The sequence below is a fragment of the Mustela erminea genome, chromosome 10 (assembly GCF_009829155.1).
Source record: "Mustela erminea isolate mMusErm1 chromosome 10, mMusErm1.Pri, whole genome shotgun sequence".
In the NCBI taxonomy this organism is placed as follows: Eukaryota; Metazoa; Chordata; class Mammalia; order Carnivora; family Mustelidae; genus Mustela; species Mustela erminea.
The window spans coordinates 67,428,169-67,454,711 of NC_045623.1; the positions used below are offsets into that span (position 1 = coordinate 67,428,169).

At 40.7% G+C, this 26,543-nt stretch overlaps 1 protein-coding gene across 2 annotated transcripts in view; it reads right to left on the minus strand.

Annotated features, from left to right (window-relative positions):
• Window positions 1–22,702, minus strand: part of SCP2 (sterol carrier protein 2) — a 113,187-nt gene extending 90,485 nt beyond the window's left edge. The window contains exons 1-5 of one of the 2 annotated variants that reach the window (XM_032301599.1): window positions 22,512–22,692; window positions 13,210–13,267; window positions 12,507–12,578; window positions 9,412–9,543; window positions 6,692–6,756 (exon numbers count right to left, since the gene is read on the minus strand). In XM_032301599.1, coding sequence (XP_032157490.1) covers window positions 6,692–6,756; window positions 9,412–9,543; window positions 12,507–12,578; window positions 13,210–13,267; window positions 22,512–22,580 — 396 coding nt within the window. In that variant the 5' untranslated portion in view covers window positions 22,581–22,692. Of the gene's footprint in view, window positions 1–6,691; window positions 6,757–9,411; window positions 9,544–12,506; window positions 12,579–13,209; window positions 13,268–22,511 lie in introns of both variants that reach the window. The other variant, XM_032301600.1, reaches the window with a different exon arrangement.
• Between the last annotated feature and the right edge of the window lie 3,841 nt (window positions 22,703–26,543).

Sequence of the window (26,543 nt, forward strand, 5' to 3'; positions counted from 1 at the left end):
AAAGGGTGTTATCAAAGCTCACCCAAAGTAATAATAATAATAATAATAACCTAAATAGTAATATATTTACTGAAGAAACTGACCTATTGAACTTTAAAGGTTAAAAACCTTCACATGGGGTGCCTGGGTGGCTCAGTGGGTTAAAGCCTCTGCCTTCAGCTCGGGTCGTGATCCCAGGTTCCTGGGTTCGAGCCCCACATCGGGCTCTCTGCTCAGCAGGGAGGCTGCTTCCTCCTCTGTTTCTCTCTCTGTCTACTTGTGAACTCTATCTGTCGAATAAATAAATAAAATCTTTAAAAAAAATAAAAAATAAAAACCTTCCCATAAAGAAAATGCCAGACCTAGATGTGGTTTTCAATAATTTTCAAATAAAAGTTATCAAGGTATTTATCATTCATTACCTAAGAAAAATACCTATTTTTCATGTGTCATAAATGTTAGGTACTCCCATTATGGACTCATCTAATAATCTTATTTTGTACTCTTCTCCAGCTGCCACCTGCCAATCCCGTTTTTCAAACTATCCCCTGAACATATTAACTTTTTTTTTTAGTAGTTTCCGTGCCCAACGTGGAACATGAATTCACAATCCTGAGATCAAGAGTCCCATGCTCTATTGACTAAGCCAGTGAGGTGTCCCTGAACATATTATATTGTGTTCATTCCAACATCTACAACTTGGCTCATGATGTTTTCTCCCATACCCAGGAAGAGCTCACCTTTCCCTATCTTTAATTATCTTTGTTTTATTATAATAATTATCCTTTTTTATATAATAATTTCATATAATTATTTCTCTTATTGTCTTTAAGACTCAACCTAACATTTCCCCCTTTCCGAAAAAGTTCTCTAAGGGAAAAAGGGAAATAGCTCTTGTTGATTTGAATGCCTATTATGTACCAGACACTCTCAGGATTAGTAAGAGATACTATCACATGCACTTAATTTAATTTGACATAGAGGTCCTTAATGTTTGAACAGAGAGAACTGAATCAGATTGGTCTCATAAGTTAAATAATAGTATAATCTTAGATGAACAGGCTAAAAGTCATCTTCAACTCATTTTCTAACAATGATCCTAGTTTTAGGGGCACCTGGCTGGCTCAGTCAGAAGAGCATGTGACTCTTTTTTTTTTTTTTTTTAAGACTTTATTTATTTATTTGACAGACAGAGATCATAAGTAGGCAGAGAGGCACGCAGAGAGAAAGAGGAGGAAGCAGGCTTCCCACTGAGCAGAGAGCCCGAAGCCGGGCTCAATCCCAGGACCCTGAGATCATGACCTGAGCCGAAGGCAGAGTCTTAACCCACTAAGCCACCCAGGTGCCCCGAGCATGTGACTCTTGATCTCAAGGTCATGAATTTGAGCCCCACTTGCGTATCATGATTACTTTAATGAATAAAACTTAAAAAAAAAAAAAAAAAACAGGGGTGCCTGGGTGGTGCAGTCAGCTGAGCAACCAACTCTTGGTTTCAACTCAGGTCATGGGATCAAGCCCCTCATGGGGCTTCTGTCTCAGTGTAGAATCTGATTGAGAATTTCTTTCCCCTTCCCTTGCCCCTGCTCCCCTCTAAAATAAACAAATAAATCTTTTTTTAAAACACACATACACACAATGATTCTAGTTTTATACTGTAGTGCCTTCTATAGAAAAATCCGTATTTACCAGAGATCAATTCCTCAAATTTTAAAGTCATCAAGTATATAACTTAAGAAGAAATTTCCCTTGAAAAAAATACATATATATTAGAAATTGCCTACTTGCCTCTAAACAAAACTAAAAAGTAGGAACTATTATTAAATGATTATTACTAAAATGAAGATTACTTTTAAAATGAAGAAAATAGGATTAAACTAAAATAGAAATCTTGGGCGCCTGGGTGGCTCAGTGGGTTGAGCCGCTGCCTTCGGTTCAGGTCGTGATCTCAGGGTCCTGAGATCGAGCCCCGCATCGGGCTCTCTGCTCAGCAGGGAGCCTGCTTCCTCCTCTCTCTCTCTCTGCCTGCCTCTCTGCCTACTTGTGATCTCTCTCTGTCAAACAAATAAATAAAAAATCTTTAAAAAAAATAAAATAGAAATCTTTAAAATCATGTTGATAATCAACTCAAAAGCCCTCAATCTCTAAATTGTCAAAAATTGCTTGAAAAGTCACTTACACTTGCTTTAAAACTGCTTTGAAACATTTTAAAAACTGGGGCACCTGGCTGGCTAAGTCGGTAGGGCATGTGACTCTTGATCTTGGGGTCTTGAGTTCAAGCCCCATGTTAGGCCTACAGCTTACTTAAAAAAAATAAAAAAGAAAGAAATCTTTTAAAATTGTTTTTTACAAACAGAATATAAGACTATTCTAAAGGTGGCATAAGCCCAAAACTCAATACCCATAAATACACACAAAAAATATCTATAACCTGGGACGCCTGGGTGGCTCAGTTGGTTAAGCAGCTGCCTTCGGCTCAGGTCATGATCCCAGCGTCCTGGGATCGAGTCCCACATCGGGTTCCTTGCTCCGCAGGGAGCCTGCTTCTCCCTCTGCCTCTGCCTTCCACTCTGTCTGCCTGTGCTCGCTCTCACTCTCTCTCTCTCTCTGACAAATAAATAAATAAAATCTTAAAAAAATATATCTATAACCTTCTTTTCTAGTAATATTCTTCATATAAAGACAATACGAGGGGCACCTGGGTGGCCAAGTTGGTTGAGCATCCAACTCTTGGTTTCAGATCAGGTCATGATCTCAGGGTTGTGAGATCAGCCTCACATTGGGCTCCATACTCAGCATGGAGTCTGCTTGGGTTTCTCTCTCCCTCTGCCCCTCCTGCTCATGCTCTCTCTCTCTCTCAAATAAATCTTAAAAAAAAAAAAAAAAGACAACACTAATACTCACCCCACTATTCCCTTTGCTTTTGTTTTATTTTGTTTTGTTTTGCAGTTTCACTGTGGGGTTTCTTTTTTTATTTATCCTAATATGGATTGACTGGGATTTTTCAATCTGTAGATTAGTGTCCTTTTCCAGTTCAAGAAAATTAGTAGTCGTTTTCTCTTCAAATAATGCCTATGCCCTATAAAACAGCCAGAAAACAATTAACAAAATGTCAGTAAGTCCCTATCAATAATTACTTTAAATGTAAACAAACCAAATTCTCCAATCAAGAGACAGAGTGGCTGAATGGATTAAAAAAAATCCATTAATATGCTGCCTATAACAGACTCACTTTCAGATGTAAGACACACAGATTAAAAGTAAAGTAATGGAAAAAGACATTCTATGCAAATGAAAATTAAAAGAAAGCTGAAGTTTCTATAGTTACATCAGATAAAACAGATTTTAAGACAAAGACTGTAATAAGAGACAAAGGTCATTATATAGGATAAACTAAAACCTACTTTGTTTGTTACACATAAGATTCAAATATTCACTCTAAAGAAAAACATTTCAGGGCGCCTGGGTGGCTCAGTGGGTTAAGCCGCTGCCTTCGGCTCAGGTCATGATCTCAGAGTCCTGGGATCGAGTCCCGCATCGGGCTCTCTGCTCAGCAGAGAGCCTGCTTCCCTCTCTCTCTCTCTCTCTGGCTGCCTCTCCGTCTACTTGTGATTTCTCTCTGTCAAATTAATAAATAAAATCTTTAAAAAAAAAAAAAGAAAGAAAAACATTTCATTATTCTGGCTTTCCTCTATAGTCACATGTTGATATATATACTAAAGCATAATTATATTTGGTCTTATTATTTTAAGTCAGGTTTAAAACCTCAAAATCAGCCATCTAATGATAAAGGGGTCAATCCAACAAGATGACATAACATTTATAATTACTCACAGGAGCACCTAAATGTATAAACCAAATGCCAACAGACCTACTGGGAGAAAGAGGCAGCAACGCAATAATTAATACTCTACTTTCATCAATAGATAGATTATTCAGACAGAAAATCAATAAGGAAACATTGAACCAGACAGATGGACTTAACCAATATATACAAAACATACCATACAAAAGCAATAGAATATACATTCTTCTGTGGCACACATGGAACATTCTGAATAAATGATGTGGGAGTCCACAAAACAAGTCTTAATAAATTTAAGACTGAAATCATCAAGCATCTTTTCCAACCACAATGGTATAAAACTAGAAATCACCTACAAGAAGAAAGCTAGAAAATTCACAAATATGTGGAAATTAAACAACATGCTACTGAACAATCCATGGGTCAAAGAAATAAAAAAACAAAATGAATAAAATGGAAAATGAATGAAAATGGAAATACAACATACCAAAATTTACAGGAGCAGCAAAAGCAGTTCTAAGAGAGAAGTTCATAGTGATAAACTCCTACACTGAGAAACAAGATCTCAATAAAAACCACACAAAAACAATCAAACAAAAACATTTAACTTTACACCTCAAGGAACAAGAAAAGACACACAAACTAGGCCCAAAGTTACTAGTGAGAAGAAAATAACAAAGATCAGAGTGGAAATAAATGAGAGAGTAAAAAGCAAAAAGAAAAGATCAGTGAAACTCAAGGCTAGTTTTTAAAGATAAACAAAATGCCCATGACTTATTTTCTCTCTCACCACTTCTTATCAATTAATCCAATTAAACATAATTATATCTTATCACACTATTCTCCATTTATCTTAACTTTCTGCCAATTTTTCATCTTTTTTCTAAAAGATAAGACTACTGTTTAGGGGTGCCTGGGTGGCTCAGTGGGTTAAGCCGCTGCCTTCGGCTCAGGTCATGATCTCAGAGTCCTGGGATCGAGTCCCGCGTCGGGCTCTCTGCTCAGCAGAGAGCCTGCTTCCCTCTCTCTCTCTCTCTCTCTGGCTGCCTCTCCGTCTACTTGTGATTTCTCTCTGTCAAGTTAATAAATAAAATCTTTAAAAAAAAAAAAAAAAGACTACTGTTTAGAGTGTATTCTAAATAATTATTTCTAATCTAGTCCAGTTTCACTAATTCTCCTTTTAGTTATGTATAGTCTATCAAACCTATCTTCTGATTTCTTGATTTTAATTATTTTATTTTTCTTTTCTATAAACTCTATTTTTTTCATGCCTATAATGTTCCTTTTCACAGTTTCCTATACCCTTGGGATATTGTCTTTTACTTCCTCAAACATGGTTAAGTATGCCTCAATCTGTGTTCAATAAATCCAGTTTCTGAGGTCTTCAGAGATCACTTTTTTTTTTTTAAGATTTTATTTATTTATTTGACAGAGATCACAAGTAGGCAGAGAAAGAAGAGGAAGAAGGCTCCCTGCTGAGCAGACAGCATGTGATCCCAGGACCCTGGGATCATGACCTGTGCGGAAGGCAAAGGCTTTAACCCACTGAGCCACCCAGGCACCCCTTCAGAGATCATTATTTACTGTGCCTTCTTTCTCCTGGCTCTCAGTTACGGTGTCCTGTTTCTTTAATGCGTGGTTATCTTTGCCTGCTTAGAAAGTTACTTGAAGAGTTCTCAAAGTCTCCAAAAGAAAACGCTTACCTCCAAAAGCAAATTCACACTTCTGTCCGTTTAGTGCCTAGGTAACTACCATTCTGGAAGCAATTTAGACTCAGTTCAAGGTTTGAGGTTTCTTTGACTGCCATGTAATGAGAATTTTGGTAGCAATTTCAATGATGAATAGCTTATGATTTATTAATTATCAATGAAAGGTTTTTCTGGGGGATTTATTTCCTTCTCTTTTTTCTTCTTTGTTCTGCTCAGTGCCAAGTCAAGTCTCCTTGTGATCTCATGAAAGTGGGCGAAAAGGGACACAGAGGAGGATCACAGTTTTTCTTTAGGTTCACCCTTACCCAAAGGGTTTATCCCCACAGAGCCCCCATTTTATTGTGGGGAGTGGTTACTAAATTTCTGATCATGGGAGGACCTGAATTTTTTTTTTTTAAGATTTTATTTGTTTATTTGGCAGACAGAGATCACAAATAGGCAGAGAGGCAGGCAGAGAGAGAGGAGGAAGCAGGCCTCCGGCTGAGCAGAGAGCCCGATGCGGGGCTCGATCCCAGGACCTGGGATCATGACCTGAGCCGAAGGCAGAGGCTTTAACCCACTGAGCCACTCAGGCACCCCAGGACCTAAATTTTGAGTACTTTCCTCTTCATTCTAGGGGCAATCAAAATTGAATCTCACAGCTTTCTGATGAAAGGCATTCAAGGCAAAAGCAGCTTCAAATACTAATCTTAATTCTCCGGCATTCACCAGCAATTCCTCTTCTCTCTTTAACACTTTAGTGCCTTTAGGATTTTTGCTTATACTCTATACAAATATTTTAGCTGTCATCAGTAGGAGAACTGGTTCAAATAACCTGGCTTCCCACTACCAGAATTAAAAGTCCCATACTTTAGTAATCCTCTTAAATTTGTTAAATGGAATTAATTTAATGACTCTCAAATTAAATAGGGAGGTCACCTCAAATTTAATTATTTGACCTCTCTGAATATCAGTTTCATCACTGACAATGCAAAGAAGCTAAACAAATCATCTCTGTGAATCTTTACTGTTCTAACATACCAGAATTTATGCATATATACGCAATGTTACTTTTCAGATTGTGAATTATATCAGCTCATTTAATAATTATGCCAAGTTATGCTTTGTGTTGCTTATTAACAGGCTCTATTCAAAGTAGTCAAATGGGCAAAGTTTTCTCACATATTATAAAAACTCCAGAATAATAGTATATAAGACTCACACTTGTTACAATGGATCCCTTCTCCATCTTCTCAAACCCAAGAGCCAAGACACAATCTGCCATACCTTGAAAGAAGATATAATTATGAAAAATTAAATTTTCAGACACCTAACAAAATAGCATTAAATATTTTAAGTAATATATATAAAATGGAAAAAGATGCTATAATGCTACAAAATGTTTAATAAGTGAAAAATTAGGGGAAATTCTTACATGATTCTATTTCTTTAAAGATTTTATTTATTTACTTGAGAGAAGGAGAGAGAGAGAGAGAGCACAAGCCATGTGGAGGGGCAGCAGGAGAGGGAGAAGCAGACACCCCACCCAGCAGGGAGCCTGGCGTGGGCTTAATCCCAGAGTCCTGAGTGGAAGGCACATGCCTAACTGACTGAGCCACCCAGGTAGCCCTACATGATCCTAGATAAGAAGAAAAATTAGGAAAGTATTGAATTCTTCTTTTGATTCTCATTATGCTAATAAAACTTTTTAGAAATATGGAAATATGGTTCAGTGAAAAACAAATATAAACAGCTAATTTTGAATTCTAAAACACTAAATAAAATTTTTAAAAAAGGATCCTAAACAAAAGCTTAACAGAATTTTTAAAAAATCTTAATAGAATTATTTCTGGAGGGAGGAAATGCCTAAAAAATGATGTTAAATGATGTTAACAAATGATGTCAACTGAACATCAAAACAGGAATTAGTAATTTTTTTCTTTAAGAAAGGAAAAGAAAGGGGTGCCTGAGTAGCTCAATCAGTAAAGAACCTGACTCTTGATCTCAGCTCAGGTCTTGATCTCAGGGCTGTGAGTTCAAGCCCCACCTTCTTCTCCATGTTGGGCATGGAGCCCACTGAAAGAAAGAGGGGAAGGGAGAAGAGATGAGGGCAGGGAAGAGGAAGGGAGGAGAAGGAAAAGAAAGAAAAATAACAAAGTGAGAAGGGCAGAAGACACCAGCATTATCAAACAACAAGACATTATAAAGTTCCAACAATTAAAACACTGAGTAGTCCGGCAGTGAGCCTGCTTCCGCCTCTCTCTGCCTGCCTCTCTACCTACTTGTGATCTCTCTCTCTCTCTACCAAATAAATAAATAAAATCTTAAAAAAAAAAACACTGAGCAGTAGAGTAATGATCAACAATCAATCAGGAGAACAGAATACAGGGCCTAAAAAAAACACCCTGGAATATTTGGAAATACAGAATATGCTACCTACTCAAGAGAACTGAAAAACATATGGCCACAGAAAATCTACATAAATATTTATGGTAACATTATTCATAATAGCCAAAAAAGTAGAAATAATCCAATGCCCATTGATAATTCTTTAAACAAAATATGATCTATCCATACAACTGAATATTATTTGACCATAAAAAAGAAAGAAATGGTGATACATGCTACAACATGAACAGTGAAAACATTATGTTAAATGAGAGAAGCCACAAAAGGCTTCTATGATTCTATTCACTTAATGTTTAGAATAGGTAAATCCTGGGACAGAAAGTAGGTTAGTAGTTACCAGGGGCTTAGGAGAGGGGAAAATGAGGAGTGACCCATTTAATAGGTTTAAGGTTTCTTTATGTGGTGATAAAAATGTTCTAAAACTAGATAGTGGAAGGGCGCCTGGGTGGCTCATTAGGTTTAGCATCTGCCTTCAGCTCAGGTCATGATCCCAGGGTCCTGGGTTTGAGCCCCACATCAGGCTCCCTGCTCAGTAGGGAGTCTGCTTCTAACTCCCCCTCTGCTGCTCCACCTGCTTGTGCTCCCTCATTCTCTCTGTCAAATAAATAACAAAATCTTTAAAATGTAATAATAAAAAGGGACACCTGGGTGGCTCAGTCAGTTAAACCGCTGCCTTCGGCTTAGGTCATGATCCCAGGGTCGTGGGATTGAGTCCCACATTGGGCTCCTTGCTCGGGAGGGAGCCTGCCTCTCTCTCTGCCTCTGCCTGCCACTCTGCCTGCTTGTGCACACACACTCTCTCTCTCTCACAAATAAATAAATTAAATCTTTTTAAAAAATAACAATAAAATAAAATTAGATAGTAGTGACGGTTCATAAAATCTGCAAATCTACTAAAAAAGACTGAATCATATAGTTTCAAAAGGTGAATGTTGGGGTGCCTGGGTGGCTCAGTGGGTTAAAGCCTCTGCCTTCGGCTCGGGTCATGATCCCAGGGTCCTGGGATCGAGCCCCACATCGGGCTCTCTGCTCAGCGGGGAGCCTGCTTCCCTCTCTCTCTCTTTCTCTGCCTGCCTCTCTGCCTACTTGTGATCTCTGTCTTTCAAATGAAAAATAAAATCTTTAAAAAAAAAAAAAAAAGTGAATGTTATGGTGCATAAATGAGATCTCAATAAAGTTATTTTTTAAAAAGATATACAGTACAGGGGCGCGTAGGTGGCTCAATGGGTTAAGCCTCTGCCTTCGGCTTGGGTCATGATCTCAGGTTCCTGGGGTGGAGCCCTGCATCAGGCTCTGCTCAGCAGAGAGCCTGCTTCCTCCTCTTTCTCTCTCTCTACCTCTGTGTCTGCTCTTTGCCTACTTGTGATCTCAATCTCTCTGTCAAGTAAACAAATAAAATCTTTAAAAAAACTTTTTTTAAAAAGATTTACAGTACAAAGCAAACCCTCTGATGGTCATGTGGAGAACTAATAAATGAGAGGGGCAATAACCCCGTATGTGTTTCAGTCCACTCGAGAAATAAGCGATCCTCACCACCCTGAATCAGCTGTCGGGCCATAAACAAAGCAGTAGAACCAGTTGCACAGTTATTGTTGACATTTATTATAGGAATTCCAGTCAGTCCCAAACTGTGATAGATAGACCTCTGCCCGCAGGTAGAGTCACCTGTATAGAAAAAGAAACAAAACTGTAAAATCTGCAACATGGGAATTTATGAAACTGTTATGCAACATGACACCCCAGTACAGGGTTTTTTTCCTTCAGTATTGTGCCCTTGTGCATATAATACAGGCACAGCAATAAACCACTGACATCTTATTCAGAAACAGTTTTTGCATTAAGCATTATTTATACTCCATATAGGAAAAAATCCTCAAAACATGTATATGTGTACTTTCTTTACATGTCACAGATGTAGGAAAGTAGAGAAATGACCAAGTCGTAGCAAACAATTCAATCTGGCTAGGACTACATGATAAAGGAAGCCATGTTTCATTTCTACTTCAGATATAAATCTTTAAAACTACATCAATGGATTAAAAGGCTATGATTTTTTTCTTCATAGAAAGGCTCTATAGGTGCGCCTGGGTGGCTCAGTGGGTTAAAGCCTCTGCCTTCGGCTCAGGGCATGATCCCAGGATCTTGGGATCAAGCCCCACATCGAATTGGCTCTCTGCTCAGCAGGGAGCCTGCTTCCCCCTCTCTCTCTGCCTGCCTCTCTGCCTACGTGTGATCTCTCTCTCTGTCAAATAAATATATAAAATTTTAAAAAAAGAAAAAAGAAAAGAAAGGCTCTACAACTTCAAAAAGTTTAAAAGATCCTGTGTGGCAGGGTGTTCCAGAAAAACAGTGATCCAAGCTGAAAACACTTTGACTCCCTTTCCCCAGTAACAGGGGCATCAAGGCAGACAGACATGCTGGAGCAATAGGATGGAACATCCAAAGGGAGACTCTCCAGAAGTCTTCAAGGAACACAGCAAGGTTCAGGACCTTCTTTTCAATAAATACATTATGTATCTCTTTGACCTAGTAAATTTCTCTTTGAGGATGCTCTTGATATACTAAAATCTCAAAAAAAAAAAAAAATCACAGATAAGCATGAAGATTCATCTATAGTAATGCTTACTATAGTCTTTTATGATAAACAGTAGATTATTATCTATTCAATGGAATTTTTTTTTTAAAGATTTTATTTATTTATTTGACAGACAGAGATCACAAGTAGGCAGAGAGGCAGGCAGAGAGAGAGAGAGAGGAGGAAGCAGGCTCCCTGCTGAGCAGAGAGCCCGATGTGGGGCTTGATCCCAGGACCCTGGGATCATGACCTGAGCTGAAGGCAGAAGCTTTAACCCACTGAGCCACCCAGGCGCCCCTATTCAATGGAATTTTATCATAAAAAAAAAGACCAAAGAAACTCTTTTTCATATAATTTGGAACAGTAGCCAAGAACTACTAAGTAAAGAAAAAAAAATCAAGATACAAAACAGTGTGTTTATTATGTTACCAGGTGTGTAACAAAAGAAAGGGGGAAAAAGAACTTACACAGTCATACACACTTATGTACAAATCACCTCTGCAAAGATACACTAGAAATTAGTGAAATTGACTAAGGGAAGGGAACCATGAGACAGGGAGATAGGATTAAGAGTGAAACTCTCCATCACATAATCATTCACCTTTGGTATTTTTGTACCATGTAAATATTTAATCTATTCCAGAAAAAAAATTTAATTTAAAAAATGTTAATGATAATATAAGAGAAGACTTTATAGGGAACATGAATTATCCTAAATTGAGAAAACTACATTACCAAAAAGTACTAGGATCCTTGTTCTCGTTTTTTGTTTTTTGTTTTTTAAGTTTTATTTATTAACAATTTTTTTTAAAGATTTCATTTATTTATTTGACAGACAGAGATCACAAGTAGGCAGAGAGGCAGGCAGAGAGAGGGGGAAGCAGGCTCCCCCGCTGAGCAGAGAGCCTGATGCGGGGCTCCATCCCAGGGCCCTGAGAAAGTTTTATTTATTTAAGTAATCTCTACACCCAACATGGGGGTCAAACTCACAACCCAAATATCAAGAGGCTCATACTCCTCCAACTGAGCCAGCCAAGCACCCCAGGATCTTATTTATTTCTTTAAGAGAAAATTCTATGTGCATGCATACTCACATGCATTCATATTCACTAAAAGATAATATCAAAAAATTAATGGTAATTACTTCTACACTGGACAATGGGATTAGAGGGGACTTTTTTCTTGTGTTTTACTGTTTCTTTTATTCTTTTTTTCTTTTTTTACAATTAGCATATACTCTTTTCCTAGTTAGGAAAAAGTTTAATGAAAAAAATTTATTGGGGGTGCCTGGGTGGTCAATGGTTGAGCATCTACCTTCAGCTCAGGTCATGATCCTGGGGTCCTGGGACAGAGCCTGGCATCAGGCTCAGTGGGGAGCCTGCTTCTCCATCTCCTGCTCCCCCTGCTTGTGCACACGAGCATGTGTGCTCTCTCTCTCTCTCTCTCTCTCTGTGCCAAACAATAAGTAAAATCTTTTAAGAAAATGTATTGGATACAAAAAAGTCAACAAATACAGATTTTAAGATAACAAAGAACAAAAATTTATCTTCTGAATATTAATTATCTTTAATGGTAGAACAATGGGTAATTTTTTCTTCTTTAAAGATAGCAATGCTTTGTAATTTATCTCCTGTTCTGGCAATAAACAATGGCAAAAAACATATGTTACACTAGGCTGACACATAAGGGAAATCTAGGGATGATGGAAATAAGACTCTAAATCCTGAGTTTGGAGGGTTAAAATTCACAAATGCCTCTGCATTGGTTATGAAATTGCAACTAGATTAGGTTAAACAGTTTTAAAATATATAGTTTAGGGGCGCCTGGGTGGCTCAGTGGGTTAAGCCTCTGCCTTCGGCTCAGGTCATGATCTCAGGGTCCTGGGATCGAGTTCCGCATCGGGCTCTCTGCTTGACAGGGAGCCTGCTTCCTCCTCTCTCTGCCTGCCTCTCTACCTACTTGTGATCTCTGTCTATCAAATAAATAAATAAAATATTTTTTAAAAAATAATATATATATATACATAAAATAAAATATATAGTTTATTACATACCATAAACGTAGCCAACACATGCCTGTTCCACTAATGAATAAGGGATCTGGGCATCAGCTAAAGCCTTCTGGGCTATAAAAACAAAAGAGTTTTATCAGACAGTGCATTGAGTATTTGCTTTAGGTAGGTCAAATTAAGTTTAGAGTCTTCCCAGAGTAGATTGACTTTTAAATAGTCTGTGTCCAAATCAAAGGACAAATCCTTCATCAAGTCATCTTAGATCTCTCCATTCAGAAGTAACCATTTCTCCCTCTAAGCTACTACTTTTCACACCTCCTTTTTGATACTTAACATTTTCTGTCCTAACTGTGTATCTAACTATAAATATATTAAATCCCGAAGTCTTAAAGCTCCTTAACCTCAAGATCCTTACTCATCTCTGTGGCTCCACAGCACATCTAAAAGACAAAATTGGAAAGAATATCATTATTGTGGGGGAGAGGGGGTGACTCCCACAGAGCCCTTTGGTGTCCCAGCAAACAGCTGGACAGTACATAAAATTATAGGCCACTGTTTGCCCTGGCTGCTTAGCTAAGAATGCCCAAGCTCTTTTTTCTTTGTCCTTTCTAATGAGTCACTAGGCAATTGTCTGCATAGGTTCTTCTCCCTTGACCCAGGCTTCTTTTTATGGTTGCAAGGCTCCACAATCAAGACAGATGATACAGTAACTCCAATGTCCAAAGATCTAAATTTCCTCTATTACCTGCTTCTTTTGCCAGGTCAGGGTAGTCTCTTGAATTCTCAAGTCCAGGCTTCAAGAACTAGAAATATAGAAGGAGATAAATAAATAGAAGCAAATATAGTTAGATTTTTCTCACAACAGAGGACTGCAAGAATTCATTTACCAATTAATTTAAACAAAAACATACTGAGCACCTATATACAGGCCTTGCCCTTGGGGAGCTTCTAGTCCAGTGGAAAACGGGCAATTATACTATAGTGCCCTTAAGTACTGAATAATTTGGGGGAGAAAACTACCTAGCCTCAGAAGGAGGACTAGAAAGGCTTCCCAGAGGAACTAACATTCAAATTAATCTTTAAGAATGAGTAGGGGTGGGGCGCCTGGGTGGCTCAGTGGGTTGAGCCTCTCTCTGCCTTCGGCTCAGGTCATGATCCCAGGGTCCTTCGATGGAGCCCCACATCGGGCTCTCTGCTCAGCAGGGAGCCTGCTTCCCCTCCTCTCTCTCTCTGCCTGCCTCTCTGCCTACTTGTAATCTCTCTCTCTTCAAATAACTAAATAAAATCTTAAAAAAAAAAAAAAAAAAAAGAATGAGTAGGAGTTAGCCAAATAAGAGAAAAAAAAGTTCTAGGGCAAAGACCTAGAAGTGAGAGAATATGGCTCAATCTAAGTACTGTAAACAATTTTATGTTGCAGAAGTTGAAGCACAAATAAGATTCAGCAAGTGACAGGGACAGAAGAGTAACTTAAGACCAAATGATAACTACTAACACTTACTGGGTACTTACTTTGTTTTGCATTATGCTAAACCCTTTTCATGTATCAATTTATTTAATTCTCACAATAATCCCAAAAGGTAGGTACTATTATTAATATCATCACTTTACAACAAGAAAACTAGGGTACAGAGAGATTAAGTAATTTGCCCAAGGACACGTAGCTAATTAAGTAACGAAGCTGAAGTTTCAGACAGTCTGGTTCTAGAGCCACTTCAAAAGGGACCTTATATGCCTTTCTATGACGTCTGGGCTTTATCCTAAAAACAATGGATTTTTCTTTTTTATAAAGAAACTTCGGTGGGTGGGGGGCCTGAGTGGCTCAGTGGGTTAAGCCTCTGCCTTCAGCTCAGGTCATGATCCCAGGGTCCTGGGATCAAGCCCTGCATTGTGCTCCCTGCTCAGCATGGGGCCTGCTCCCCACCCCCTCACTCTCTGCCTGTCTCTCTGCCTACTTGTGATCTCTGTCTGTCAAATAAATAAGTAAAATCTTTTAAAAAAAAAAAAAAGAAAAGAAAAGAAAAGAAGCTGGGGGTACCTGGGTGGCTCAGTCAATTAAGCATCTGCCTTTAGCTCTGGTCCTGATCCCAGAGTCCCAGGATGGAGCCCCGAATCAGACTCCCTGCTTAGTCTCCCTGCTTTCCCTGAAGCAAAGAGCCTGCTTTTTCCTTGTCCTCCACCACTTGTTCTCTCTCTCTCTCTCTCAAATAAAAAAAATAAATAATCTTTAAAAGAGAGAGAGAGCCTGGGGTGGGGGGGATGAGATACTGATACACACCCATTAGAATGGTCAAAATCCAAATACTGACAATACCAAATGCTTAAAAAGACGGGAAGCAACAGGAAGTCTCACTCATTGCTGGTGGCAATGCAAAATGGTACAGCCACTTTGAAAGACAGTTTGGCAGTTCCTTATAAAGTTAAATATCCTCAGGAGCCGAGGTGGCTCAGTTGTTAAGCAGCTGCTTTCAGCTCAGGTCATGATCCTGGAGTCCTGGCATCAAGTCCTGTGTTGGGCTCCCTGCTCAGCGGGGAGTCTGCTTCTCCCTCTGACCCTCACCCCATTGCGCACTCTCTCCCTCTTAAATAAGTAAACAAAATCTTAAAACAACAACAACAACAACAACTAAACATTCTCTTAACATATGATCCAGCCACTGTGCTCCTTGGGATTTATGCAAATGAGTTGAAAACTTATGCCCACACAAAAACCTACACAGGGATATTTATAATAATTTTTTTAAAGATTTTATTTATTTATTTATTTGACAGAGAGACAGCAAGAGAGGGAACACAAGCAGGAAGGGTGGGAGAGGGAGAAGCAGGCCTCCTGCTGAGCAGGGAGCCCAATGCAGGACTTGATCCCAGGACCCCGGGATCATGATCTGAGCTGAAGGCAGATGCCCAACGACTGAGCCACCCAGGCACCCTTAGTAATTTTTAAACAACTGCCAAAACTTGTAAGTAACCAAAATGTCTTTAATAGGTGAATAAATAAACTGTGGTAATACAAACAATGGAATATTACTCAGCACCAAAAAGATATGAGCTGTTAAGCCATGCAAAGACATAGAGGAATTTTAAATTCATGTTATTAAGTGAAGAAGCTAATCTGAAAAGCCTATATATTACTGTATGATTCCAACTATATGACATTCTGGAAAAGGCAAAACTATGGAGACAGTAAAAAGATCAGTGGTTGTCAAGGGTTGAGGGACGGGAGGGACGAACAGGCAGAGCACAGAGGATTTTTAGGGTAGTGAAACTATTCCATATGATACTACAGTGGATATATGGCATTATGCATTTGTCCAAACCTAAAATATACAACACCAAGAGTGAACCCTAATGTGAACTATGGACTTTGAGTGATAATGATATGTCAGTGTAGTTTCACTGATTTTAACAAATGCCCCATTCTGGTCCAGATTACTGAGTGAGGCTGGGCATGCATAGGGGCAGGGAGCACATGGGAACTCTTTTATTTTCTGTTCAATTTTGCTATAAAACTAAAGCTGCTTTGAAAAATAAAGACCTACTTTTTAAGGGAAACAGAGACTGGGGGGGTGCCTGGATGGCTTGGTCAGCTAAGCATCTGCCTTCCACTCAGGTCATGATCCCAGGGTCCTGGGATTGAGCCCCCAATCATGCTCCCAGCTCAAGGAGGAGTCTGCTTCTCCCTCTGCCCCTCCCCCACCACTCATGCACTCTGTCTCTCCCCCTCTCTCTCAAATAAATAAATAAAATCTTTTAAAAGAGAGAGAGATTGGGATGAAAAGACCTGCATCTTTTTTTCTTTTTGCTTATTTTTTTCTTCTTTCTTTTTTTTATTAACATATAATGTATTATTTATTTCAGGAGTACAGGTTTGTGATTCATCAGTCTTTTTTTTTTTTTTAAGATTTTATTTATTTATTTGTCAGAGAGAGAGAGCACAAGCAGGCAGGGTGGCAGGCAGAGGCAGAAAGAGAGAGAGAGAGAAGCAGGGTCCCCGCTGAGCAAGGAGCCCAATGTGGGACTTGATCCCAGGACCCTGGGATCATGACCTGAGCCAAAGGCAGTGGCTTAACTGGCTGAGTCACCCAGGCATCCTGTGATTCATCAGTCCTACACAAGTCACAGCACTCACCATAGCACATACCCTCCCCAATGTCCCTAACCCAGCCACCCTATAGCTCTCTGCCACCCCTGCCCCAGCAACCCTCAGTTTGTTTCCTAAGTTTAAGAGTGTCCTTACGATTGTCTCCCTCTCTGGCTTCATCATGTTTCATTTTTCCCTCCCTTCCCCTATGATCTTCTGTTTTGTTTCTCAGATTTCTCATATCAGTGAGCTCATATGATAACTGTCTTTCTCTGATTGACTTATTTCACTTAGCATAATACCCTCTAGTTTCATCCATCATTCATCATTGCAAATGGCAAGATTTCAGGTTTTTTGATGGCTTTATAATGTTCCATTGTGTATATACATACCACTTCTTCTTTATCCATTCATTCTGTTGATGGACATCTAGGCTCTTTCCATAGTTTAGCTATTGTGGACACTGCTGCTATAAGCATTGGGGTGCACGTGCCCCTTCAGATCACTACATTTGTATCTTTAGGGTAAATACCCAGTAGTACAATTGCTGGGTCATAGGGTAGCTCTATTTTCAACTTTTTGAGGAACCTCCATGCTGTTTTCCAGAGTGGCTGCACCAGCTTGCATTCCCACCAACATTTTAGATCATTCTAGATGTAATGTGGAGAATGAATGAAGGAAAAAGTTTCAGGCAGCAAGGCCAAATGATTCTGGAACAGTCCAAGTGAGAGTTGACTAAGATAGCAGCAGAAAGGATAGAAAAAGCAGACAGACTTAAAAACATAAAGGAAGGGGAGCCTGGGTGGCTCTGTCAGTTAGGTATCTGCCTTCAGCTTAGGTCATGATCCCAGGCTCCTGGGATCACATCTGGCTCCCTGCTCAGTGGAGAGCCTGCTTCTCCCTCTGCCCACTGCTAGTTTTCTCTTTCTCACTATCTCAAATAAATTTAAAAAAATCTTTTTTAAAAAAATAAAGAGAGAGAGAGAAAGAAAGAAAAAATGAAATGAAAAAAGAAAAAAGAAAAGAAGCAAAATGTAAAGGAAGTAAAATCCAAGCTGGGTGACTGATTAGATAAAGTACACTTGTTGGAATGGTCAGTGGAGGTGCTAACAAAAAAATGGCTTTCGGGACGCCTGCGTGGCTCAGTTGGTTAAGCAGCTGCCTTCGGCTCAGGTCATGATCCAGCATCCTGGGATCGAGTCCCACATCGGGCTCCTTGCTCAGCAGGGAGCCTGCTTCTCCCTCTGCCTCTGCCTGCCATTCTGTCTGCCTGTGCTCGCTCTCTCTCCCTCTCTCTGAAGAATAAATAAAATCTTTAAAAAAAAAAATGGCTTTCAAAAGATTTTGACTGTAAACCACTGTAAGATATATTATGACAAAACCCAGTAGACACACACATACATACATAATTGTAATTTCCCTTTAAAACATTCGGTCACCTCTGTATAAATCGAAATTTAGTTGAAGTCACACCTAGGTGGCTCAGTGGGTTAATCCTCTGCCTTTGGCTCAGGTCCTGGGATTGAGCCATGCATTGGGCTCCCCTGAGCAAGGGAGCCTGCTTCTCCCCCTCTCTCTGCCTGCCTCTCTGCCTACCTGTGATCTCTATCCATCAAACAAATAAATAAAATCTTTAAAAAAATAATTGAGTTCACACTGCACTTTTCCCTTTCCCAATAATACTGATTAAAACCTGTCCTAATGCTTTATCCAGTGTGTGCCTTTCCTTATCTTTGATACCACCACTCACACGAAAAAAACTGAACTTTGCCCCTACTGCAGAAACTCCTCCAAGCACTGTGTCTCAATCGCAATCTTCACTCCATCCCCACAGTAGTAACTATCTTTACTCCCACTGTAACCACTTTCTGTAATATTTCATAATTTTATCATCCAAGTGTGTATCTAGACACTACAGTTTAGTCTTGCCCATTTATCAAAATTTTATGGGTTGGGATGCCTGGGAGGCTCAGTTGGTTAGGCGGCTGCCTTCGGCTCAGGTCATGATCCCAGGGCCCTGGGATCAGAGTCCCACATCAGGCTCCTTGCTCAGCTGGGAGCCTGTTTCTCTCTCTCCCTCTGCGTGCTGCTCCCCCTGCTTGTGCTCTCTCTCTCTCTCTGTCAAATTAAAAAAAAAAAAATCCTTAAAAAAATTGTATGGGTCTTTTAATTCTTTGTTAACCTACAGGTCCTCCTCCACTACTTTCTTTTCCTCTCAATGTATCTGTTTAAGAACCTAGAACATCTGACCTAGAGTTTCCCCAAGTAAGTGTTGCTTTAGCAAACTTGTGTGTGTACGGTTGTCATGTAAAATGTATTTCTTCTGTGGGTCATGAAATTATCACACATAAAATTATTAGAAAAATTAAGTGCTTAATTATTTGGCCCTAACTACAAGGGAACCAGGATAACTTAGAGCAATTTGAAGAAATAGAAATAAGAAAATATAGGACTTGGACTGCGCTATAGACTGAATGTCTGTGTCCTCCTAAAATTCATATATTGATATCTAATCCCCAATATGACTGAATGATTGAGGTGGGCCTTTGGGAGGTCGTAATGATGGAGACTTCACAAATGGTATTAATATGCTTATAAAAGAGATGCCAGAGATTTCCCTCACCCCTTCTGCCATATGAGGACACAGCAAGAACACAGCTATCTATGAACCAGAAAGCAAGATCTCAAAAGACAATGAATCTGGCTCAGTGGGTTGAGCCTCTGCTTTCGGCTCAGGTCATGATCTCAGGGTCCTGGGATGGAGGCCCACGTTGGGCTCTCTGCTCAGCAGGGAGCCTGCTTCCCACTCTCTCTGCCTGCCTCTCTGCCTACTTGTGATCTCTCTCTGTGTGTCAGATAAATAAATAAAATCTTAAAAAAAAAAAAAAAAGCAATGAATCTGCCAGTGCCTTAATCTCTTGATCTCAGACTTCCCAGCCTCCAGAATTGTGAGAAAGAAATATTTGCTTTTTAAGCTGCCCCACTCTGTTTTTATTGCTGTTATTTTGCAACCGAAACAGATCAAGTCAGATCAGTTCTTGAAATAGGTAGAACATAAAACTAGGAACAAAGGGCAAATCAGAAGGTAGGCAGCATAAGCAAAGGGACTTGGCCTGCTGTCAGCCTGATGGTAGTGATGATTTAGTTGTATTAAAACCTGTTGACATCCACCAAAGAAATCTTAACTTACTTCCTACACTAATAATAAAACTCATTAAAGGAACTTCAAGTTGTATCAGGAACTCAGCTATTCAAATTAAGAACCATAACACAGGAATCTGACCATTACAAATTTACCAACAGAGCTTAAAGTATTATCTAGTAAGTTTTTCCCTCATCAAATCCTGCCCCAAGTTCCAAAATATCTAACCTAGAAGAAACTGGCCCAATAAGTACATTAATAAAGCTGTTCTTCACAGTCCCAGTCTCTTCCCTCAATACTGTAACTAATACTGCCTACACCTCCATCTCCTAACTTAGAAAAAGAAACAAATTACTTCCCAAAGGGTTATAAAGTTCTACGCTTTCCTACACAGCCAATATAATCACATATTCAACAGCCAATGGAGGATCTGATTGCATTAATGTCATACTTAAAAAGCTTTTACTGTCCACCTCTATTAGAAGTCCCCCCTCCTGGGGCACATAGGTGGCTCAATGGGTTAAAGCCTCTGCCTTCGGCTCAGGTCATGATCTCAGGGTGCTGGGATTGAGCCCCACATCAAGCCCCACAAGGGGCTCTCTGCTCAGCAGGGAGCCTGCTTCCTCCTCTCTCTCTCTCTGCCTGCCTCTCTGCCTACTCATAATCTCTATCTGTCAAATAGATAAAGTCTTAAAAAAAAAAAAAAGTCCTCCCTCCCATGAAACAATAGGATGAACTCCAAGTACCTGCTCTATTATGATTAACTGACTTTTCTACTCAAATGTTTTGATCAAATTATGTACTCTCACCGCATTTGGTAAGATAATAAAAATTTTAAGGCTGTTTCTCAGGAAGAGAACTTCCCCCTGGCAACTCTCTTTCCTTAAGTATATCCATTTAGTACCTTCCAACTAACCTTCATTAGGATCTTATTCTCACGCACCAGGCATTTTCAAGGTGTTACAGATACAGCAATGAATTGGACATGGTACTCACCCTGGGAGGAGCTTACATTCTAAGGAAGAATATGAACATATAAACAGAGAACTTCAGTATAACATAAGTATGGGTTTCCCCCGCTGTCAAAAATATTGTGTTCTGGGCACCTGAGTGGCTCAGATGGTTAATCGACTGCCTTCAGCTCAGGTCATGATCTCGGAGTCCGGGGATGGAGTCCGGCTTCGGGCTCCCAGCTCCATGGGGAGTCTGCTTCTCCCTCTGACCTTCTCAGCTCTCATGCTCTCTCTCACTAAATAAATAAAATCTTTAAAAAAATATATTGCATTCCAATGAAAACTTTCATAAACTGAAATGGCATAAGGTGAAGAAGAAATTGCCATTAACTTATATGGAAATTTTTCTGAGTGTTCTTGGACCCAAACCATAACCCCTTCGGCTTTTCTGATACCTTAGGCCACATCTTGATAATGAATGCACAAAATAAATCAAGATAAAGCACAGATGCTCACAAGCACAGTTCAAAGCTATGGCAGTTTAATGCTGAGACGCTGAGTGTATTTTCAGGGAAGGAGCTGGGCAGTCACACTCTGACTGCTGCTTGCTGCTTGGGGTGCTCACCGCCTCTGTTAACAGCAACTCCCTGCAGAACAAATGCTGGCTGTTATTTTCACTTTTTGCCTTTTTTCTTTTCTTTTTTTTTTTTAAGATTTTATTTATTTATTGGACAGAGAGAGATCACAAGTAGGCAGACAGGCAGGCAGAGAGAGAAGGGGTAGGAAGCCGATTCCCTCCCCCACTCAGCAGAGAGCCCAATGTGGGGCTCGATCCCAAGACCCTGAGATCATGACCTGAGCCAAAGGCAGAGGCCTGAGCCACCCAGGCACCCCACTTTTTGACTTTTTCTAAAAGCAAAAATCCTCTTTGAATTTCAGCTAACAAATATAGATAGTAACGTAGGTCTTTTGTCAAAGTCAAGTGGTATAACTTGAACTTTCCAAAAGTGGGGGATATCTGGAATGAAGCAAAGGTAAGTAGTGGGCTCTGCGGGAAAATCAAGAGGATCAAGAGACTTCTTGGAGAAGATGAACTGGTCTTTTAAAAACGAAAAGAAAAAAAAAACTGCAAAGAAGTCAAGTACAAGTAGTGAGAACAAGAGGAGAGGCATAAAACAGTGTGGGGTGAAACTGACAGCAGTTTGGCTTTACCAGAACGTAGGAGTGGTGAGGGTGACAAGAAATGAGAGCGGAGGACCCTGGCTTCCTAAGAGTCAGCAGATACCACATGAGGAACAGAAAGGAGGTCAGAGGATCCAGAAAACATGCCACTTGTGCTGAGACACTTAACATCACTAATGTTTCTCCTCCTCATCCTCGCTTCTAACTGTAAAGGGATCCTACAGGAGAGTATTCCTGGGTGTGCAGAGCGGGGACAGTCCCCACAGGCTTTCCTTTCCATGGCAAGGAAGATGTTGCCTCGTCAAAGGTCCAAATACCTTGGGATTCCACTCAAAATCAAAGGAAGTGTGGACTCTGTTGGGGCGTCCGTCACCAACTCTGACCCAGGGAGAAAAAGGAAGGAGGAACGGGAAAGAAACGACCGCAGGAATAACCCCCAGACGAGACCACACTTCAAAGACAACCCTAAATGACAACCCCTCCGAGTCGCCAACGTCGAAGAAGCCGTGGCTGAGCAGTGGGATGCCCGGGACCCCCTCCCCGTAGAAGGACAAACCACTGGACGGCGCCTGGCCCTGACCTGGGCCCCCGTTTCCCGGTCACCTCGGGGCTCCCCTACATCTCGGCCTCTCCCGGACAGAGCCGAACAGGGAGCCGGCCTGCGGGCTCCGCGGCTCCGCGGCTCCGTTTACCTTGGTCATCCCAACCCCCACCACGAACACCATGCGCTGGGGCAAATTCTGTGAGGCGACCGGAAGCATGACGCTGGTCGTGCAGGGCGGCCGCGGGTGCAGAAAGTCCTGAAGCAGCTGACCCGAGCGCGCACAGTCTGAAGCAGCGGCGGCGCCGGCTGTCTCTCAGAGCCAGGGGCGGGACAGGAGGGGGAGGGGCGTGGCAGGAGGCGGGGAGGGGCGGAGCACCCAAAGAGAGGAGGATGGAGGAGAGACTGAGACAGAATGCGAGAGAAAAAGGAATGGCGCTTGCGCGTGCGCAGAGACACCGCCAGGGCGCGTTCTTTGGGGGCGGGTAGGGGGCCAGTGTTGAGTACTTGTTTGTCCGCGAAGTTCTGGTTCCTGGCTCACGAGCGAGTCGGAGAGGAAGTCCACATCAAACAACGGAAAAAAAGTTTTATAACCTAGTACAGCCATTCAGGTTTAAGTCCTCTGTGACGAGAGGGAGTGTGGTCTGCTCTAGGGCCTAATGAGAGCAGGGGTTGGCCGGAAACTAGATGGACAAAACTGTACCCTGAGAAAAATCCGTGGAGTGTTGTAATTGTTCTGTATCCTGTTAGTGTTGGTAAGAGTCAGCCCTAGAGCTGTACACCAAAAGCGTGGGTAGTATTTAGGTTCCTTGCTGCTGAGGCACACAGCTACCTGGCACTGTGTTGACCACTGCCTAGAAAGACTAGCCTTACCAAGGCAGCGAAAGATGTCTTTCTCTTCCTCAGACCGTTGTGCCTTTAACACCGCTGAGGCCCAAGAGAGTAGTTGGCCACCACGGGAACAAGTGTATCAAGATCAAGATCTTAGAGATCTGTTCAGATCAGCAAAGAGTAACCTTACCCAGACTGAACATTCCAGTAAGTCCTCATAAATTCTTGGTATTTAAAGTTTAAATGTCCATTATGTCATAGTTGCTTCTCCGTATGTTCCTATCTATAAGCACTCAGTAGCACAACACTTTGGTTACTCTCAATCTCATATGGCCTCCCAAATTCACTCTTAGATCAAACCAAGTGCATTTAAGTCATAAACAAGTGGATTTGAAATCTTAACAAACCAATACACAGCTTCCCTATGTTGTTTTGTGAGGATGAAATGATACCAATAAAACCTTTAGCATTTAGTAGAAGGAATATATATATATACATGTAAGATGATTTTTATTTGCTGATTTTGGATTTACAAATTTGCCTACTCACAAAAATTTGCTTAGAACCCCAAAATCAATACTTAAAGAGCTGTTGTGGTGGGAAAAAAAAAGAAGAAAAGAAAAGAAAGAGAAAAAGAAAGAGAAAAATTGAGTTGCCCCAGGCATCTGTTCCCAGCTGAGGTCGAACAATACCAACTCCCATGCTGCAAATGAGTGTCTGTCTCATGATCTATTTAGTGCCACGTTTTTCATGTTTTTGTGCTTGTTTGTGCTTTTGCTGTTCAAAATGGCACAAAGCACAGTGCCTGAAGTGCTATCTAGAGTTCCTAAGTGCAAGAAGGGCATGATAGGGGCCAATACTCTGATCTCTGCTGGCGTCCCTGTGGCAGGCACCCCCCAGGAAGAAGAGAAGCTTGGGAGAGGAGACCAGGTTGCCTGTCACCCAGGTCCTCCAGCTGCATTGCCTTGCATAAGACGGTCACTTGCATCAAGCTCACCTGCACTCACACTCTCATCCGAGTTGGATCCAAAATTGCATCAGACCGGTTACTTTATCAATGTAAATCTTCCGCAGAGGCTAGGACTGGAGAGGTAATAGCAATGACAGACGTTAAGTAAGCTCACAAAGGCTCTACGGTATTTAATGGGGCCCAGAATGGTGTGTCTCAATAATCCAAAGGGCATTTAAGACTAGTTTCAGATCAGCAGAAACTTTGATACTGCTGCCAAATTTATTGATGGAGGTGCTGCAACAGTGGAGTGTCTGTTTCTGGTGCTGGTATTCTTTGGCAGCCTAGTCATCGGTTATGCCAGAAAACTTTCACTGAAGTAGCAGCTGTTGTCACATGCTATCCTCGAATTTGCCTTGTCTGAAGCTATGGGTCTCTTTTGTTTGATGGTTGCTTTCTTGATTTTGTTTGCCATGTAGCAAATTATTGCTCGAAATGTTGGCATTCATATTAATTACAGATGTAATTCTGCATATCTTACTGTGACGCTGAAAACTGTAGTATTGGTGTCATGGAAATAGATGTTATTTTGAAAGTCATTTCATTAAAGATGAAACTTTAATTTTTGCTGTGATTTGTACTTACCTAAATTTAGATCGTCGCAAAGAAGAATATGCATTCAGACAGATGCTGTATAAGTCAGAGGAAATTACAGTTGTTGCCCCATGAAGAAAAAGAGCCAGTTTTTTAAAAAATTTTATTTATTTGACACAGAGAGAGAGATCACAAGTAGGCAGGGGTGGGGGGGCGGCTCCCTGCTGAGTGGAGAGGCCCATGTGGGGCTTGAAAAGAGCCAGTTTTTAGGAGAATTCTTTTTTTTTTTAAGATTTTATTTTATTTTTATTATTTATTTGAGAGAGAGACAGTGAGACAGAACATGAGCGAGGAGAAGGTCAGAGAGAGAAGCAGACTCCCCGTGGAGCTGGGAGCCCGATGCGGGACTCGATCCCAGGACTCCAGGATCATGACCTAAGCTGACCGCAGTCGTCCAACCAACCAAGCCACCCAGGCGTCCCTGAGAATTCTTTTATACAGTATTCTGCACCTTGTAATTTATAGTCTTTGGGTTATTCATATAGAAGAGAAATGAGTGTTTTCAGCTTCTATGAAATATGATTAATTAAACCAAGGTAGTTAATTGCTAAAAAGAAAAAAAAGGAGGTATGATATGCCTTACAAATAAAACAGGTGTTGGATAAACTTAGTTCAGACATGAGTTACAGTGCTATTGGCCTTGAGTTCAATGTTAATGAATCAACAATATATATTAAATAATGTGCCTTTAAACAGAAACATAAAACAAGAAATGTTATGTATTGATAGGTTGACAAAACCAGAGGATTGCAGAAGTCTAACCCTATATTTCTCCTATGAGCAATGGCTCAGTATTCACTAATTTAATGTTCACAGCAACTTTTAGAACATAACTACTACAGAAAGAGAAAGCTGTGTGTGTGTGTGTGTGTGTGTGTGTGTGTATAAAGAGGTGCCTTCCTGCCCTAAGGGTCTGTGATAAGAGCCTCTTACAAATCTCTGTGGCATAAAGCATCAGAACAGCTGGAAGTTCACTCCCTCTAGGAAACCTGTAATTGTTCCTATGACCATTCATTCAGCAGAAACTCCTTGGCTGAGGAGCCATTGGGCAGGAGGGGAAACCAGGGTAGCTCTAAGGAAGGACAAAAGGAAGAACTTGTGGCAAGTGAAGGTGTTCTGAAGCTAAACATGCTGCCTTTGCGGGGGCTGAGTCCCCTGTCTCTGGGGGAAGGGACGTGTTCAAACTGATGCTGGCCGGTGTCAGGGATACTGCAGGAGATAGCCTTATACCAGGAGGGAAATTGAACCAAATGGACCTCGAGTTCACAGGCTATTTTCACTATTTCAAAAAGCGTTATAGAAAATTGGAAGGGGAGGTGAACCATGAGAGACTATGGACTCTGAAAAACAATCTGAGGGTTTTGAAGGGACGGGGGGTGGGAGGTTGGGGTACCAGGTGGTGGGTATTATAGAGGGCACGGATTGCATGGAGCACGGGGTGTGGTGCAAAAATAATGAATACTGTTATGCTGGAAATAAAAAAAAAAAATTAAAAAAAAAAAAGCGTTATAGAAGTTATGTGGATTATACCCACCATACCACCTCCAATAAAAATTGCCATAGGTTCAAAACATCCACATCTGGACCCCATTTCCTACTGAATCAGAGCCTCTGGGAGAAGAGCCTAGGCATCAATATTTAGAAAGATTCTTCCAGGTGATTCTAAGCCCTCACTGCATTAGGTAAAGAACTACTGGGCTAGGACTAGGTCAATTTAGTAAAATCCCCAGCTGCTCAGAGAATCTCCCC